Below are 19,448 nucleotides of genomic sequence, written 5' to 3' on the forward strand. Positions count from 1 at the left end.
GCCCCACCCTGGGGTCAGAACCCCTACCTCGGGAATCATGAAATTTACAATTATGGTAGAAGTATTCCTGCTCTACATCAACATGCATTTAGTTTTTATTACACATATGCGATTCTAGAGAAGATTTTTTTTTTAAATTGGTCAATTTTGGACAGTGTTTGCCCCCCCCCCCCCCCCAGGGGTGCTGGAGTCCTGAAATTTACAATTTATGTCCCTTGTCCCAAAGATGCTTCATACCAAATTTGAAAAGAATTGGACTGGTAGTTATCAAGAAGTTAAAAATTGTTAATGCACGACGGACGACAACCAATTGCAATAGGTCACCTGAGTAATCCGTATTTTTTTACCCCAAAATTCCTTCAATATTTGTTGTCAAAGTTTTTAAATCAGTTGTACTAGTTATTAAATTTTGCCAGATTTTCACAATTTTTCAATGAAAACCCAGTATTTTAACACCTCCCCAAACTATTTTCCGCAAATTATAGAAATGTATATTTTCAATATGTTATTTATACATATAAACATCTTTGTTTTCAGTGGTAATTAGCTTTGTAGCAATTTTCTTGAGGTTTGGCTTAAATTTTGATAGATTTACTCTCATTTTAAGATCTACCTCAAAGTCTGGAGAGGATCCAATCATCGGTATTACGGCACTCAGAACCCACCACAGCACAGAAAATAGTACTAGGTTAGGATCTTCTCTGAATAAACAAATCCTGCACATGCATTATTGCAAGCACCATATACATACGCACTGACACCAAATCCAGCGAAAAGTGGGGGAGGGAAGGAGATATGGACGATTTGGCTACCAAACATGGAAATATAAAAACACTTATGGGCTACCCTAATCTCGGTTGAGGTTCGGCTCGACTGAATATTTGAACTGACGTCTTCACCGAATCTCGGAGCAGTCCTTCATACGAGTTCATGTCTGGAAATTTACGTTCAGCTTCGGCCGATTCTAGCAATCAATGTGCACTTATAACGATCTAGTTTGCCAATACAACCTATCATTGGGTCAAATGCTGTCTGACGTGTTTCATACCGATTGTTAGGCCATTCTTGGCACACTGATTTTGACTACGGATAACTCCGTTTACCTGATCAAGATATAGGACTCACGGCGGGTGTGACCGGTTGACAGGGGATGCTTACTCCTCCTAGGCACCTGATCCTACTTCTGGTATATCCAGTGGTCCGTGTTTGCCCAACTCTCTGTTTTGTATTGCTTATAGGAGTTACGAGATTGATCACTGTTCTTTCTTTATCTTCACCTTTCATCCAAACTTAGTATACTTTCATCCCTAGATCACCTACTGACACCCTCAGCTGTTAGACACTATTAGGAGTGGCTGACGGTTATACTTTTTAACCTTTAAGGGCTGCTGCAGGTATCAGTCACTTCTGCTAACTGTACTTTCTCGGCTACAACACATGCCCACCGCCATAAAACAATATACACCAAAACACCCATATTTACAATGAATATATTACTAATGGTACCTTCACATTCACGGATTTTTCTTACGGATCCTTATACGTATTCCAAAAATCCGTAAAAGTACACGGCTTGTTACGATTTGGACACTTTAAAGAGTTATTCAAGAACGTTTTAAGAGTATTTACTGGCCATTTACGGTCGAGTGAACACGGATAAATGCGAGCAATTTACATTTTACGAGCTTTTTTTAGGGACTGTTACGAGTACATTACGGAAAATTACGATTTAGCTTAGCTTTTACGTGTAAATAACGTGTTGATAAGGTGCTGTTACGAATGGTTAGGAGTCAGTTACGATTGTTTAAGTTTTTTACTCAAAAGTGTTCGCAATTGGCTTTGTATCATCATTCGACAATTGACATTACTTGGAACAGCATGTATGTATATTGTATGCAAGATGTGTAGCTTCTTTGATGTCTTGATAACAACTGAAAGAAACTGTCAGATTTTGCGTCTTTTATACCCTTCCTTAATCGTAAAGTTTAAGTATGTACTCGTAAAGCAATCTTGTCTATACGTAAAGCGCTCGTAATGACTCTGGACAATCCGTAAAGCGATTGTAACCCGACGTGAATGAAATCGTAAATATCACTTAGGCATTCGTAATAATCCGTAAACAACTCGTAAACTATCCGTAACATCATATCGTATACTAACCGCAAAAACAAAGATTCGTAAAAAAAAACAAACAAAAAAAACCTTTTTACGAGTGTTTTACGGATTCTTACGAGCAGTTTAGGTGTTCTTGCGATCAGTTTACGATACTTACGGATTGTTACAAATTATTTACGGGTTATTTACGGAAAATGAAATCCGTGGACAATCGTGAAAATTTTTCGGACATGTAAAAAATTGGCTCCTACTTTCACGGATCCTTACGAGTGTGTGCGAGTTGTGACGAGTTATTAACGGATACCGACGAGTGATTTACGAATGCTTGCGATTGTCTACGAGTCGGAGATCCGTAAGGACTCGTAAGAAAAATCCGTGAGTGTGAAGGTGGTATTACCCATGGCAGTTCTAGCTTATACATTTACCCAATAACATACCCCTTCAACTAATTCCTTTTAATATACATGTATATTGCAAAATACCAAAAAAATGTAAGTACCAACATGCATGTCTTTCCTTACAATAACACAAATTACAACGAACATTCAAACACTACATAAATAAGTCCCTATTATTAAAACTTCCTAATTAGGTATGTTATTATGTCTCCCCTCTTTCAGAGGGAGACATTGTTTTTGTACTTTCTGTCCGTCCGTCGGTCTGTCTGTCATAAACTCTTGTGAACGCTTCTCCTCCAATATGGCTTATCAGATAGACTTGAAAATTTGTACAATGCTTAGTTATCATTTGTAGATGTGCAAATTGGTGGGACATGAGGATCCGATTATTTTCCTACAAGTTATAATGGATCCAAGAGGGGTGTAGGATGTAAAATAGCTTGTGAACACTTCTCCTCCTATATGGTTCATCGGATAGATATAAAATTTTGTACAATTATTGCTTCATTGTCATTTGTAGATACGCATATTGTAGGGACAGGAGGATCTAATTGTTGTCCTTAAAGTTATAGTGGATCTAAGGGGTGGAGGGTGTAAAATAGCTTGTGAACTCTTCTCCTTTATGGCTTTTCAGAGTTGTCTATGTTCGTGCTCATGCTTTCTCCTCCACACCATGCAGTACATAAGGCGATGAGGTTTCATTTGGAGCACTTTCAATTTTGGGAACTGGGGAGACATTTGTTTTTCATAAAAACAATCTCTAATTTATTCATTTTTAATCCATCCACGCATATCCTGGATAAATATAGGATTCAGATTCCCTCTATTATCAATAAGTGTATGCTCCTTCATAGGATGTAAATCTCTCTGTATTATAGCTTCAATTAGACATACAGACACATAAACTATCAAGTAATAGTTTTTTTCAAATAACGCATCGGTGCTAGAGGCTAACTATATCTTAAAGACAGCGGTCTAACGTGTCTTCCGTTGCTTTCTAATAAAGTCATGGACGTGCGAGCTTGGTCAATTCGACGTTAAACACCTTTGGCCACAAGAACATTTTCACACACAAGTATCCTTCTGCTTTCTGCCAATAAATAAGGAAGTTTATGCGACTATCTAAATTATTTAGACAAATTGAAGCACAGAGCTGGTGGGGTTCTGCACTGGATTCAGAAGAGGGCTCCACTCCGTCCTCCTTTGCCACGTCCTCAACACAGTCTTAAAGAAGACCCATCTCCCCGATTTTACTGAGGGAGATCCAAGGGTCGATCGTCCACTGATCAAGAATAGCAAGCTTTCTTCAAGAAGCCCTTCCCCAGACTATACTGTACGGAAAAAGGTTAATTGAAAAAAAACACCCAGCTTTCATCGTTATGAATAAGACTGTGTTAAATTATATGTGTATATTGTATACATGATAAACATTAATTAAACGGGAAAAACACTAAATTAAATTTCAACACATGCGCTTTCAATTTAAAAATTCCCAGTCCGTGCTGAAAAATGTATCCACTCGTGCGCGGCGATAAGCTTCTATCTAAGACGCCCAGTGACGTCCAATGTTTTGACTCTAACAGATGAACATCTCGAATGCTGTATATTTCATTTCTTGCCACTTTATGTTCGCCGGTCTTATTCTATAGATCTTGACCACCACAAGACAACGCGTTTTCATAAAATCCTAAAATCGGTCTCTGTAACTCGAGATTTTATAGTCCCGTGGGGATCCGAGTTAAAAGTGGTCCTCGGTACCCCTTGCTTGTCGTAAAGGCGACTAAATGGGGCGGTCCCTCGGATGAGACCGTAAAAAAACAAGGTCCCGTGTTATAGCAGGTGTGGCACAATAAAGATCCTGCTCAAAGGCCGTAGGTTGCCTCGATGAAAAAAACTGACCATGCGCAGAACAAGCTCTTGCGTATCGAATCAGTTCAGAGATATAAACACCATATGCAGGTGATAATGGAATATTGCTACATAAATATGGGAAGTTGACGATGGAGAAGCTGAAATCACCCCGTTTGTCATACAGTTGAGTTGTCAGTTTGCCGTTCATGTCTACTTTCAATAAGATATCTAGGTATGAAGCAGAAGTAGACCTTTATTTCGAGCTCACAGGGAGATATCGAATCGACATATGAATGAAAGTTATCATTGTTAAGGTAATTCCAACCTTCTAGACTTTTTATAGGTTCAATGTTATATTTGATTGTTGTTTCTTCAAATAGTGTATCTTAGTACCAAATAAAAATGATAAAACATGTTGCGGTATTAATAAAAAAAATTATCAATAAGCACACATATACCCGTATCAACGTCAGAAAATTGCAATTTTCCTGAAACAGCATTATCAAAATTTCACAAAAACTGGTTTGAAACGATATAATAGTATTCATAACAATTTCATGAAACTGTTCCTTTAAAAAATATATAAAATGTTTGTGAAAATTAAAAGAGTATTTACTATGCTCATACACAATTAGAAGGAATGGATAGAGGTATATCGCAAACAAATGGAAGGAAAACTTATGTATTATGCGCTACGAAAAGAAAAATAGATTCAATCCTTAAATCAAAATATAATGGGTGACAGAAAAGCTTAAAATTGTGCATTTACTGGATGATATTAATCAATATGACAATCTTTGATATCTTTTCACCTTAGTAACGCTACATCTTCCATCTTTTCACCCTGCGTTATTTTCATTTTCAAGCATTTCGTCAAAATAAAGACTATTATGAATCCCAATTTAGTAAGAAATTGAATGTCTTTTTAGCTCTTCTGAGCCGAAGGCTCAAAGAGCTAATGCTATGGCCATTTGTGCGGTGTGCATAAACTTTTTAGAAAAAGGGCTATAACTCAAGAACCCCTTGGCCAATTTTTTTCAAATTTGTTACAGGGTATCATTGGCCCAAGGGCTTTCATACATACTAAATAGAGGGATGTGACCCTTTAACAAGGGGAGATAATCAGGAAAATACAAACAAAAGTAGTGGTTGCTAAAAAATCTTCTTCTCAAGAACCACTGGGCAGATTATCACCAAACTTACACATAAGGATGAGGATATGTTGTAGATTAAAAATTGTCCAAGGCATTACCCTGGGGGCAAAGGGCGTGGTCTCAAGGTCACTTCAAAGTTGACCTAAATTTATATTTCCTTAAATCTTTGATATTTTAGTCATTATAAGGACTAGGATCATCAAATTTTGACAGTTGATGCATCTTAGGACCTTGTGTCAAGTTGTCTCAAAAGTAGGTCACGGTGACCTACTTTTTGAATTTTGCAGGTATTTATTTTAAAATTAATTTTGATGCATATCTTGGACACTTTGAAGCCTATGACCATCAAAACTTGTCAGTTGGTGGATCATGGGACCTTGAAATGCGTCAACTGAAAAATAGGTCACCGTGACCTACTTTCTGAATTTTATGGCTTATCATTTATAGATATATTTAAGTTGTTATTTCAAATACCGAGAGGTTTAGAATCATCAAATCTTGTAAGTTGATGCATCTTGAGGCCTTGAAACATATTTATAAAAAAGTAGGTCACAGTGACCTACTTTTTGAATTTTGCAGATATTCAAATTTCACATTTTCAATTTTAGATGCATATTTTGGGCACTGTAAAACCTAGGATCATCAAACTTTGTCAGTTGATGCGTCTTCAGTCTTCGGTTTGTGTCGACCAAAAAGTAGGTCACCGTGACCTACTTTTGGTATTTGACAGCTAAATTACTATATTTCAGACACTATTTGACCTACAATCATCAAACTTTGTCAGTTGATGCATCTTGAGTCTTCGGAGTGTATCGACCAAAAAGTAGGTCACTGTGACCTACTTTTGACATTTGACAGTTATATTTATATATTTCAGTCACTAATTGACCTACAATCATAAAAACTTTGACAGTTGATGCATCTTGAGTCTACGGAGTGTGTCGACCAAAAAGTAGGTCACCTTGACCTACTTTTGGAATTTGACGGCTATATTTATATATTTCAGATACTATTTGACCTACAGTCATCAAACTTTGTCAGTTGATGGGTCTTGCATGTTCGGAGTTCGCTGACCAAAAAGTAGGTCACCATGACCTACGATTGGAATTTGACAGCTATATTTCAATATTCAGATACTAATTGGCTTAAAATCATCAAACTTTGTCAGTTGATATTTCTTGGGTTCTCAAAATGTGTAAACCAAGAAGTAGGTCACCTTGACCTACTTTTTTTGAATTCTTAGGATTTAACTAAAGATTTAGAATACTAAGAGGCTAAGAATAGAAATGGTGGGGTTGTACAATTTATCAGAAGAGCGATTCTAGGCCCTTGGGCCTCTTGTTATATTCTTGTGACAGATTATCATGGTTCTTTCTCAAATTATTTCAAACCTTGAATTCAGCTCATGAAGCAAACATCCGTGCGAATTTTCTTAGGTACTCGATATTTAACACGAGTGTTTGAGAAAAGTAATTACTTTCATTCAAAGTATGGGGCATATTCTGTTTCTTAATACTTCTGTGCGTTCCGTGCGATATGTGTTAGACACAAAAAACTCTCATTTACGTTGTTTTTGAGAAAAATAGATAGACCGATCGCTTCAAAAATCTAGAACCCCTGCGTTACTGAATCTTTTCACCTTGGTCACGATGGTCCACATTACTATATTTTACTTCGACATACTAGTAACGGGTCACTCTGGATTATCTCTCTTCAGACATGTAAATAAATGTTTTCACAGAATATCGCATGCGAATATAAACAGTGTAACATCACAGTCTCTATACGTCATTTTAGATGGGGGTCTTGCTATTAAAGTTGATGAATTTATCGACGTCTTTCGCCACAATTTGTGGAAATAAAGGTGACATGGATATACAATCTATCTAATCAGCAGGAATATTCCTCTAGAGAAGAGTCCGAACAAATGCACTCATTTTTTTTTTAAAGTGACGAAACTTACATGTGCGTTACTTGTAAGGATATATTCAAGCAGACTTGCTCCAGTTGTCGCTATTGACAGAAATGTCAACATCGGTAAAGTTCTATATTAACTGGCTACTTAAAAAGTGGGTTACTATAGTAGCCAGCTATCTGAAAAGTGATGTGGTATATTTAAATTTCAGAACAAACATATTGAATGTACACCTTATTATAAATACTTGGGTACCTTTTTTCTGCATCTGGCAGTTTTAGTACCGCTAAATCTGAACTATATAACACAGCCCTCAAAGGATTTTATAAATTGAAAAAAGACTTTTTATGTTTAGCACCAGGAATTAAAATAAGTACTCATCTCTTTGACCACACAATAAAACCAATTTTATTATATAATTCTGAAATATGGGGTGGATACATAGGTTCATGGAATAAATTAAAATCATCACCATTTGATCCAGACAAACTTTTTAAATCACTTCACTGTGAGAAGCTTCATCATAAATATTCTAAATGTATTCTGGGTGTACATAAGAAAAGTACAAATTTTGCTGTACTATCAGAATTGGGGAGATTTCCTCTACATCATGATATTTTGAAATCAATCATTTGTTATTGGTACAGGCTTGAAAACCAAAATGAATTTAAACTACTTAAGGATGCTTATCTATGTAGTAAATCTTTACATTTAAACAGCAAACTGTCATGGTACTCACTAGTAGAAAAAGCTTTAGAATATATTAAAATTGGATATCCGTTAAGAGATTTTAGTCAGTATAGATTTAAGAAAATTGTAAAGAAATTACTCTGTGATAAATACACTGAAACCTGGTACAATAATCGAAATAAATTAATTGATGGGAAACTGTGCACTTATTTTAAGCTTAAGGAGCACTTTAGTTTTGAGGACTATCTTAATAAAATTAAAAATTTTGATATTAGACGATCTATTTGTAAGTTACGGATATCAGCTCATAAATTAATGATTGAAGTTGGTAGATATTCTGGTATTACTAGGAATGAACGAATATGTAACAAATGCAACTCCGGTTTATTAGGTGATGAGATCCATTTTTTTTTTATTAAATGTGAAAAGTTTGCTGATGAAAGAAAATCTTTTTGTGGTGCTATAGAAAAAACAGTTAAATTTTTTTACCAAACTCAATGATGAACAAAAATTCATTTACATACTATGTTCTGAAGAGCCATCCATTCTAAATATAACTGGAAAATTTATTTTGAACAATATATGACACTGTATTTGTATATAACTATGTGTTATGTAATCACTTCTTTCTTTACTTGTATATGTATATGTACATTATTTGTATGTATTTTCATGCTGCCCCTTGAGGGCCCTTGATTGGAAATAAATATAGTTATAGTTATATTGTCAATGGTGATATCACAACTGTTTACAGATAACTTGAGACTAAAAATGTACACGAATTTGTGCTTTTAGAATTAGAAGTGCATGCAGTTTGAAAATTATGTAACACAAGATATGGACTGAATACCGAGAAATGATAGCCATTTCCTCATGAATGTGTTGCAGTTGCAAACTATGCGCGGGTGAATACAGATAAGTGTATAGTGCGTCTACTCTATTGGCAGGGAATTCCGACAATGTAAATGTAAAAGAAATGAAGGATGGTATGAACTACAGCATTTCACTCCGGCATACATCATGTATTTTCAAAAATAAAATTCATTTCTTATTTCGGCAGAAATTCTGTCACAGAGATATCCAGCAGAAATTCTCTGTCACAGAGATATCCAGCAGAAATTCTCTGTCACAGAGATATCCAGCAGAAATTTTCTGTCACAGGGATATCCGGCGGAAGATTTCTGTAGAAAACACAGGGATGTCCCCAGCGCAAAATCCTTGTGCTGCGATTGTTTTTATTTCTAGTAGAGACTGGACGTTTTACCATGACTTTACAAGACTGACCACACATGGCTAAAATTTCATTTGATATGATGTACAATTAATACATAAAACTTCAACAATAGTCTCCAAATCCTGATTGTACGTGTGTACTTCAATAAAAAACATAAAATGAATATAATAAACAAATTTGTAGATCTGTCGCATACACTGTGGTGTCAATATGAATTGGCAGATGTTGTCTCTGTTCCCCAAATCGACTCAGTGGTAGAGTGTTCGCTTCATAACCAGGAGGTCGTGGTAATCCTAAGGCGTAAACATAGGTAGTGATTGCTTCTTCGACAAATGCTAGGCATTTAGAAGTCTTAACGGAGGTCCCATGTCGCGACAGGCGTTGGCACGTTAAAGAACCCTCACTGCTAGGGTCGTAAAAGTGCTAAGCATAGGTCTAAATTTGCGGGACTTCACCTACAATGGTGACGTCTCATTATGAGTGAAAAATTCTCGACGGGATATATAGAATAAACGAGCAACTCCAGTGGTTACAGTTTCACTCAACAACATATCTATCAAAAGTTTTCATTCTGCCCATGAATTTATTAGAAAAAGTGTTGAAGCACTTCCTTACGGGCAAGCACTTCTATCCAACAATTAATGAACTTTTCAGAAAGTTCCATAACCTGCTCTGAATAATAATGATACATTTAAAATGCATTGTTTGCCATTGACATAGATCTGCCAGCACCCCAGCTAGATCGATGAGATTTATTATTTACAAAGCAGATTTTCGATAAAGCGTTTAAAAGTAAGAGCGATAAAACAGTTTTCCTAATCTATCCTGTGTATATACCTTGACTGCGAGTTTATGGTGTATAAGTTGTGTGGCAGACTGGGAAGTATGCATGAACAATAGCAGTCACCAGGGACACCGCAAACACAGCGTAGAACGGAAGTGAACTTGTGTGTATTAGCAGTACTGGGGTGTTGGAATATCATATGGGATATCGGTCTGTTTAGGACACGACAATGGCCGCAGCAAAACCCGCACCCACGGGACGGGCGCTTGCTGGGTGCAATTTTGTTGCCCAGGATCAAATTTGGTAAGGATTCAAAACAATTATTTTTCGGTTAGATTTCAATTTCTTGATTATATATTTATTCCATTAATATTGATCATGGTTCCAATGAATTATCTGTGTTTTAGAATAATCGATGAGTTAAAGATGTACAACATTGTATTTGGTTATTTAAATTCAGATATCATGAATATGAAGATTTAATCAGTATATAGCTTGTATTAATAAATACGATTGCAAATCTATTGGATTTGAGCATCGATGCAAGCTATTTGGTTTTTAAACAGATTTTATTTGAGATTTATTTGTCACATTGGCGTCTAAGCTATTTAAAATTTGCTTTAACATTCCTAAACGTGAACTTCTAATTGAAGACAACAAAGTAAATAGAACGTAATTTTAAAGGGTAAAAAAATAACCTCAGCAAAAAGATTGCTATAATTACTACTCTTGAAAACCTAAATGAACCCTTTAATCCGTTTTCTTTTAACATAAACATACTAAGTTACTTTTATAGATTTGATTACTTTGTATAATACCGTTGCTAATCAACAACTGTATATTATTGACGTGGTACCGGTGATTTTTCTTTGAATAATGGAAGATATTCGATTTTTTTTTCCGGTTTTTGATTCAGACATAACGAACGGTCTTCTCTGGCAACTGATATCTATCGGCATTATGACAGCAGATGAAATACTTTAATACTCTGTCAAACACGAAACGTTTTTAATAAAGGATATGTGTTTTGAATTGACTAAGGTTACTTGCTTAAATCAACACTTCGGTAACATGATTTTTTTAAAAATATGCCACATCACAGGCGCTTGACGTTTTCCAAACATTTAACAATATTATCTAAACTTTTTTCCCTTAAAATTCATAGTCTGGAACCTCATAAAAGTTCAACTTCAGAAGAAAATACATTAATTCATATACATGTAGGATTTTAGACCTCCCTCCAACCCCCGAAGCTTAATATGAGTGATGCTGATCGCCACATACATGTACAACGAAAGTATAGGGTTTATATGGTATGGCTAAAATTTGGCTCATAAGATAAAATTTTAATGGAAGAATTGCACATTTTTGTATCGTTTTCCTGATCTCAAATATAGAGCGACTTCGTGAACAAGTTTTGTGTTCCCCTTACATACATCACCTAAACACACACACACACACACACACACACACACACACACACACACACACACACACACGATGAGAGCAATATTGATTTGATGCGCGCATCATACATTATGATTAACCCAAATTTGCAGAAGATGATTCGACTCAACGATAGAGATAATTCTTTTTTAAATCAATTCACTCCTAAAACGAAATTCAGAGGAAAGGGGGGGGGGGCGCTAGAGAGGTGCATTCGTTTTTAAAATAACCAAGACATGCATACCCCCTTCAGATACCCACGGTCCTGTCGATGAAGTCATACAGAATATGAACAATTAATTTTGCTACAGAAGTGACTAAACTCCTGGGATTTTGGGATTCATCTTGCATTTCAATACCGGGGTGCGAAAAAAAAAGAAGAATGATGCTTTGATACTTTTTCAATCGCTTCTCTACCTGTCCAAAAACATCTCAGAAAAATTCTGTAATAGTTAAAACTTGTTGTTTTGTTTACAATAGACTGTTCCATATTATACGGAAACAATTTTCAGAACATTTTGAATCATTACTATTGGCAGGAAAGACCATGTTCACCACGAAGAGGTAGCGTCTAAATCTTGGCCAAACCAGTGGGGATTTCTTACGACCAAATATGAAGATGTGAGTGATATCAGCAAAGTTTTGCATTAAGAATAGCGAAAACAATCCTTGATGTTTTTCTCGTTAAATCTAAGTAAAATAATTGCTGCTTTGTATCCATGACTGGGATTACGAGAACATGGTGGACCGTGTGCTTAAATATTTCTATATACCCCACCAGAAATCCCGATGACCAGCACGCTTTTTGAAAGCACTATTCTGAGATCAATGTGGAACATTCTATTCCACCGGAGACATATATGTCTCTGATCCCACATTCCATTTGTTGTTAAGAAATTATATCAGATCAGAATTTACTAATGCGCCAACACTGTCCAGGCCTCAGTCGTTCTTATTGTTGGTTCACAGGGGCTCGTCACGAAATTTTTGTCTTATCAAAATTTGACATCGTCTATTCTATATAATATAGAATATATATTATATATAAATATAGAATAGACGATGTCAAATTCTAATATAACAAAAATTTCGTGACGAGCCCCTGTGGTTGGTTGGTTGTTTTACGTCACGCCAATGACACGAGCAGGACTCGAACTCACGACCTGCGAATGCTCTACCACTGAGTTAGGTACGCGAACTCACGACCTGCGAATGCTCTACCACTGAGTTAGGTACGCGATCGGTTAAAGTACAGGGGCCCGTCACGAAATGTTTGTTATATCGTCTGTAAATATAGAATAGACGATGTCAACTTTTAACAAGACAAAAATTTCGTGATGAGCCCCTGTGGTTAAGGTGTTCAATTAAACAATAAAATGCTTTGGGGGGGGGGGGGGTTTATCGGGCGATGAAGGTAGCTAGCATTGCAGAAAAAATTCATAATTTTTTTCTGCAATGATTGCAATCTGATTAAAATCAGATCCTTGATCCGCTCCTCTTTCTTCATCTTGTCGCAAGATGAAGAGGAGGGGATCGATGATCTGATTTTAATCAGATTGCAATCATTGCTACCTTCATCAACCGATGAAACAACAAAGAAACACATTTTATTGTTTATATTTATATGTATTGTTTTAAAATATAAACTAGATTAAAGTACTAAAATATCATATGGTTGACCCACAACTTGGTCCACCATCTAAACAAATTAAATCTGAATATCCATTTCATATCATATTGCCAAATAGCATAGTCGTTCTAGACAAGAATATACTGTCTAGTAATGGTATTTTATGGATTCTTATGTAAAACTTGTTGTCTTACCTTAGCCCTGCATGGGGATCGTGGTTTAAAGATTGTTTAATGAACCTTTGCTTCATAAGAGAGCATTCAATAATAAAAAAAAAAATCATTAAGTTCTTATCATTATTTCTCTATAATAAATTACTAAAGTCTTTTATCTCACTAAAGTATTTTTTAAACGTGGTTATCGAAAATATCTTTATTTACATATGCATTTTAGGCCATATATGTCTCAGTCTAGCATGTTTGTATTGATTCCGAGTTTTATAGATCCGGGAAAACGAAGCTGTAACGATATCCTTCAGTGTTGAAATGTTATAATTCTCAAACCGAGGGACCTGGGTGGGATTAGTATCCAAAAGCGATTTATCTCCTTTCCTAGCAAAAATTAAACTAATATGTAAATAGCCCCATACAGTGGTGAACACAAAAATCTCCTATACCAAGTGAAATTTCAATATTTACTGGGTTATCTCGATATTAGAAAGTAAATACAGATCATCAAATATTTATCTAAGCCGTAACCACTTTAACTGTGACACTTCATTTTATTTCAGCTTGTAAAAGATGACTATCCTAAGAAAGATCAATCGGAGAAAGCCGATTTAAAGAGCCTCATGCAAGTGAAACCAGTCACACCCATTGAGGAATATATTCAAGTAGACCCCTCCCCAAAACCAGTTCCTAAGACAACTGCCCAAGCCATAGGATGGCGGTCTGCTGAGAAGAACCTCCAGTTAGAGAAATATGGCAAATATGCAAAACCCAAAGGAGGGCTTGTTAAACAATTAAATTGGCCCATGGAGGGAATTATATAATGTTTGAGGATTTTCTAGCAGTTTTATTTTAACACTGAGGAACTTGCTCATAAGTATGAAAACAGTATTATTTATGTCTGCATTGTCTGTGGTGCATTTTATGAGTGCTGTAAAGATATCTGTGTTTAATTTTCTTTGAGTCAGCATTTCCAGATTTTTTCCCAAGCATTCAAAAGTATCTACTGGAGGCATAGTGAATAAAAAATGTTCTATAACAATATTCATTATATATACTTTGTGCATATAGAATACTAACAAATGAGAAAGGCTGAGGGAAAAAAAGTTGCCGAAAAAAGTAAAAAAATTTGTGATAACAAATCAGAGAATAATATGTGCATCTTAATTTTACTTGTAAACACGCAATTTGATTGGTTCATTTGACTGTAGCAATAGTCTTTATAATCATAAAGAATATTGAACAAAGTTGCCATTTAGTTCCGTTATGACGTCACAATCCGTTTGAGTGACTGTTCTGTTTCCATTTTGTTGCTATGGCAATATTGATCCACGTCATATAAAATTTATGTTTTCTTTAAAATTATTTTTAAAAAAAATATTAAAAAATGGGATTTACTAAATTAAATTATAAGGAATGAAAGTAATTTTTACTCATTTCATAGATATAAAGTAAGTTCGGGCAAATTATACATTATAAACCACATATAAAATTAGCAAAAATTACTTACAATACATAAATGAATGTTTCCACCTTGGAATTACCTTGTTACACATGTAATTCCATAAATAATGTGTATTTGGTTATCCACACACTAGTATCAGCCATGCATGTATAAAAGAAGATTTGGGAAAATATTTGATAAGAATTTTACCAACAGTCTTGTGAATGGAAATGCAGTACTACAGAATGAGTATTATGCAGTGCAGTGAATCTTTTTTGCTGTTTTTCAGGAGATTTAATTTGTAGTATAGATAGATAGGCAATTTTTGTTATCCCTCCCACTTTACGCATTTTTTTTCTTGAATGTTGGATGAATAATGCACAGTCTTTCATACTGGGTAGTTTTATAGTTATCAAATGGTTGCTTTATTATGAAACCTACAGTCTCCTGTTCACATTGTATTACCAATGCATTAGTAAGCACTCATGCATGCTCTTTGTACTCTGAACATTGTTCTTTATCAGAAAAAATAAAAATAAATGCATGTATACAATGCAGTAGTTCTTTTATTCAGCCAACACATGTTATCAAAATGATTGTGGATTCTAACCAAGATCATATGAATGAAAAAAATGTCCCCTACTGAGATTCTATGGGCTACATCTCCAACATGTTTCCCTAATACTGTATCAATGACACATATATACACTGTATTATACTCAACATAATACGTACATTTTGTATTGCATAACTGCTTGTATTTCATAGATGATATTTTGATACACGTTTAAATGGACCCTCATCTGGCTACCTACTGCAGGTATAGTCCCCTGGCTACCTACGCAGGTATAGTCCCCTGGCTTCCTACTTCAAGTATAGTCCCCTGGCTACCTACTGCAGATATAGTCCCCTGGCTACCTACTGCAGGTATAGTCCCCTGGTGTGGGGTGATTATCAGTCAGTTGTCAGTTGGTACAAAATAGCACCAATCTGTATTTATGCCTCATTATCTTGATTAAATGATAAAAAATAGAGACAGGTAATAATGAATTAAACAAAAAGCACAAAGAGTTTCATTTCTCATGTGAAACATGTACTAAGTATGTTGTTAAACCTTTCTCTCGCCACTTAATTCGGTCCTTGTACTAAGTAAGTTGTTAAACTTTTCTCTCGCCACTTGATTTGGTCCTTCACTTCACTTGGCACCAAATCTCTTGGTACATGAGAAAAGTTTACCAACATATACTTACAGAAACATTTATTGCCACCAAAAACTTACAGAAAAACTTACTGACAAAGATTTGACAAAATGCCAGTATTCTTTGGGTATGTACAACATTTCTCCTGGTTTAAGAATGCATTCAAAATACGAGGCATCTCTAAACAATGGAAACTTGACATAATCAGGATTCTCAATGTCAACTTGGCTTGTGTTTTTCAGTAGCATCGTACCATGAGGATAAACATGTTTTGTGAAATCTGTAGAATAGAGACGTACAAACTTCTCTCCGAACACTTGCGATAGAAAGTTTTCTTTAGGGTCTTGGTGAAGAGGAGAAACTGTACCCTGTGGACCAAACCATGCATTGATGTCAACCTCATCCTCTGAACCTAAGCAGCAGTAGTCTGGTGTAATAATATCCTCCTTCATTTCTGGTACCTGGTCAAAAAGCTGGTGCTGAGCTAGGTATCCTGTAGGAATATCGTCAGAAGAATTTTCGATGAACTTGTCGATAAATTCACTAACAGTCATCAGGCTTTGAGTCCAATCATCTTCCGTGTACTTTGAGCCTATTTCTATTGGGACTAACCGATGTCCAGACAGGAATCGAATTCTGTCCAGATTCCAAGATTTTTCTCCTGCCATCGCTGGCCAGTGTTCCATTATTCCTGTCAAGATCACAGGTGTGTGACTCTCTAAATACTGATTTTGAAAAGTTTCAAGCGAAGGACAATGGCACCTTTTGATCTCTTGATCACTGTCGATATGAAGCATTCTAGTTATGAGTTCAGACTTTTGTTTTTTAAATATTTCATCAACACTTTTATTCTTGGTTGATAATTTCCTTTTGCTGACTGGCTTAGTTAAGAGTTTGCGAATATCATTAAATGCATGCATTAATCTGTCGAGCACATTATCTAATACAGGTGCTCCCATCAAAATTCCTGTATCAATTGTCTTCATTATGTCTATGTACAAATCCTCATTTGGAATGGAAGTGTTTGTAACATACTTACAGATACTTAAAATAGCTGATCCAATGGTGTACACGTACCTCCAATTCACATCTACATCTTTCCAGTAACCAGTATTTAGTTTCTCCCAGGTGTAATCCAACACTGGTTTACTCAACGCCATTGCAGATACATAATCTCTTTTGTAAAATGCAGTGCAACAATCATCCAACATTTCCAGCAAAACCTCATCAAGCATTTGTCCGTTTATTATTGCCAACAGTAAATCTTCTTTACATCCAGGTAAAAGGTTCAGCAAGACATCTGCATTCATCACCTGAGAATGAAATATTTCACAGAAACATCATTCCATATTTAAACAGCATGCTGGAATTTCTCTTTCTTAAATACGGGGATTGTTACACCTTTAATTCTTATACTTTTCACCTGGTACAGAACTTTTAAGTTGTCTGGATAAATTTCAGGTCATCCAAGACAAACCTGTTCATATCTGTTGGTTGCTTGAGATTGTGTGCATGGGAAATTATTTGATAAGTATTCATTTTCAGTATGGCATTTGAACAAATTTCATAGTATTGCCATTAATGGAAACATGATGACTAAAGAAAAATACTGGAATAACTACATAATCTTTACTCCATTCTTTTATTGAATTTATAAAACTATAATAAATTAAATGAAAACAGAAAAGTAAAATTGTATTGATTGCACTAGTATGAAGGTGAGTAAATCATTAAGTTATGTAATGTACATCTACATGCATTGCTTAACTTTCATATCATGTCAGTTCAGTTGGATTGAGACCATTATTTTTTCTTGGAAATGGCCCACTTTAAATTAACAATCAATTTGATTGTGTTGCTAGCAGGGGCCAATTATAACCCTATTTGGAACTGGTAAAAACAAGTGTCAGGGTTTTCAGTTTGATATTATTTCAGGCAAGTTTAAGTTACAATACATTTGATATGAATCATCCGAAAATTTACAATCCATGAATGATTTTTCTACAAATGAATCTAACTGACATCATTCAGTTTCTTTCTAAATTGATGATAAACGTCATCATTATAAATAATACATCTATCTGGAAACTTACAAAATGAGGTAAAGTCATTGTTCATAAAGATGTATAATTTGAAACAATGACATTTATCATTGATTTAGTGTGGAATTGAATTATGTCAGTTGGATTTATATGTGCAAAAAAAAAAGAAAAAAAAAGAATTCATGGATTGATATGGGTAAGTTTTTAGATGATTCATATCAAATGTAGCCTGAAATAATATCGAAGTGACTGATGCGGTAAACATTTCCCACATACTTTATATAGGCTTGGACAGAAACGAGGGGGTCAAGAGTCAAGAGAGACCGAATATAAATTACCCCCTCCCCTGTTTCCACAGAAATTAAACTCAATGCACTGGGTTAGTTTTTTGCCACTACTTCTTTGTATGAAACGTTTTCTCCCATTTTTTCCCCAACTGGAAAGGTCCAGATATCAAACCGAATGAAATCCCCGAGAGTGGCGCACTGCTTTTCTAGCACATTGTGATTATTAAACAATTAAAATTACCATATATAAGAGCCGATAATCTTAGCGAGATTTGTTGAGGATGGATATTTGGACTGACGCCTCAGTCCAAATATCCAGCCTTGCCCACAGGCACCTGAAGTGTGGATAGCTTGTTTAGATCTTATGTACACACACCTCCCTTTCTAGAAAGAAATTATCTTTATACAGAACCAATAATTTATCCAAAATACGTTATTTCCCCACCGATCATCCTCATAAGTCTTTCTGAATAGTCAGTTTCAACCTTCTGTAAGCTTTAGAGATGACCACTTGTGAGATGATCTGTCTTATTTTGGATAAATTATTGGTTCTGTATAAAAATAATTATTTCTTTCTAGAAAGGGGGGGGGGGGGGGGGGGGGGGGAGAGAAGGTTGTACACAAGAGCTATGATATCCACACTTCAGGCGCCTGTGACCTTGCCTCGACGAATATCTCGCTAAGATTAAAGAGCTTAAAGTTCTGAGTGATTCTAACTAAAAGTCATTGTGTATCTGGATTACCACACTTTATTTAGCCTACCGTTGTTGCCCCAAAGGTTCCTTTAGCAAACATTTAGTTTTCTCAAGTCAATTCAATAATGTTGTATACATCGGAATTACACACCACTAGCTAAACCTTAAAAGGTGGAAAAGTAATAACAAAATATCCGGATAAGAAAAATCATCAACAATCTACTTTGAAAGTTGAGCGAAGAACTTCAGTTTCATTATTTTATGATTTAGCTACTTTTATAGTCCATATATATAATATGAAAATAATATTTGGTAATATTTGACTTTTAGGTCTCGTTGACACTGCACTGCACTGCACAGTTAGATCATACATTGAAATCGGGATCGCTATACAGTA

General features: G+C 35.4%; 2 protein-coding genes and 1 long non-coding RNA gene across 3 annotated transcripts; 1 reads left to right on the top strand and 2 right to left on the bottom strand.

Moving 5' to 3' along the window:
• Positions 1-8,506: 8,506 nt before the first annotated feature.
• On the bottom strand, positions 8,507-10,290 carry LOC130052013 (uncharacterized). Its single transcript, XR_008800327.1, has 2 exons — positions 10,195-10,290; positions 8,507-9,812 (listed from the first exon to the last, which is right to left on the bottom strand). It is a non-coding gene; the product is annotated as an uncharacterized LOC130052013 (long non-coding RNA).
• On the top strand, positions 9,787-15,381 carry LOC125648739 (uncharacterized protein C20orf85-like). The gene is made up of 3 exons (XM_048875743.2): positions 9,787-10,444; positions 12,127-12,208; positions 13,948-15,381. The coding sequence occupies exons 1-3, from the start codon at positions 10,371-10,373 to the stop codon at positions 14,206-14,208; spliced, it is 417 nt and encodes a 138-aa protein (XP_048731700.1). The 5' UTR covers positions 9,787-10,370; the 3' UTR covers positions 14,209-15,381.
• LOC125648728 (lysine-specific demethylase 8-like) lies at positions 15,377-19,198 on the bottom strand. Its single transcript, XM_048875733.1, has 3 exons — positions 19,119-19,198; positions 16,120-17,340; positions 15,377-15,838 (listed from the first exon to the last, which is right to left on the bottom strand). The coding sequence occupies exons 1-3, from the start codon at positions 19,149-19,151 to the stop codon at positions 15,794-15,796; spliced, it is 1,299 nt and encodes a 432-aa protein (XP_048731690.1). The 5' UTR covers positions 19,152-19,198; the 3' UTR covers positions 15,377-15,793.
• Positions 19,199-19,448: the final 250 nt, after the last annotated feature.

The sequence above is a fragment of the Ostrea edulis genome, chromosome 1, assembly GCF_947568905.1.
Source record: "Ostrea edulis chromosome 1, xbOstEdul1.1, whole genome shotgun sequence".
Taxonomy (NCBI): domain Eukaryota; kingdom Metazoa; phylum Mollusca; class Bivalvia; order Ostreida; family Ostreidae; genus Ostrea; species Ostrea edulis.

Bases quoted from the DNA above. Each gene is read 5' to 3' on its own strand.
- LOC125648739 (XM_048875743.2), top strand. From the start codon at position 10,371: ATGGCCGCAGCAAAACCCGCACCCACGGGACGGGCGCTTGCTGGGTGC. The intron at 10,445-12,126 runs GTAAGGATTCAA...TACTATTGGCAG, and splicing joins GTTGCCCAGGATCAAATTTG to GAAAGACCATGTTCACCACG. The intron at 12,209-13,947 runs GTGAGTGATATC...ATTTTATTTCAG, and splicing joins TTACGACCAAATATGAAGAT to CTTGTAAAAGATGACTATCC.
- LOC125648728 (XM_048875733.1), bottom strand. From the start codon at position 19,151: ATGTTTGCTAAAGGAACCTTTGGGGCAACAACG. The intron at 17,341-19,118 runs GTAGGCTAAATA...TTTCATTCTCAG, and splicing joins GAACCTTTGGGGCAACAACG to GTGATGAATGCAGATGTCTT. The intron at 15,839-16,119 runs GTAAGTTTTTCT...CATTTAATCAAG, and splicing joins ATTTTGTCAAATCTTTGTCA to ATAATGAGGCATAAATACAG.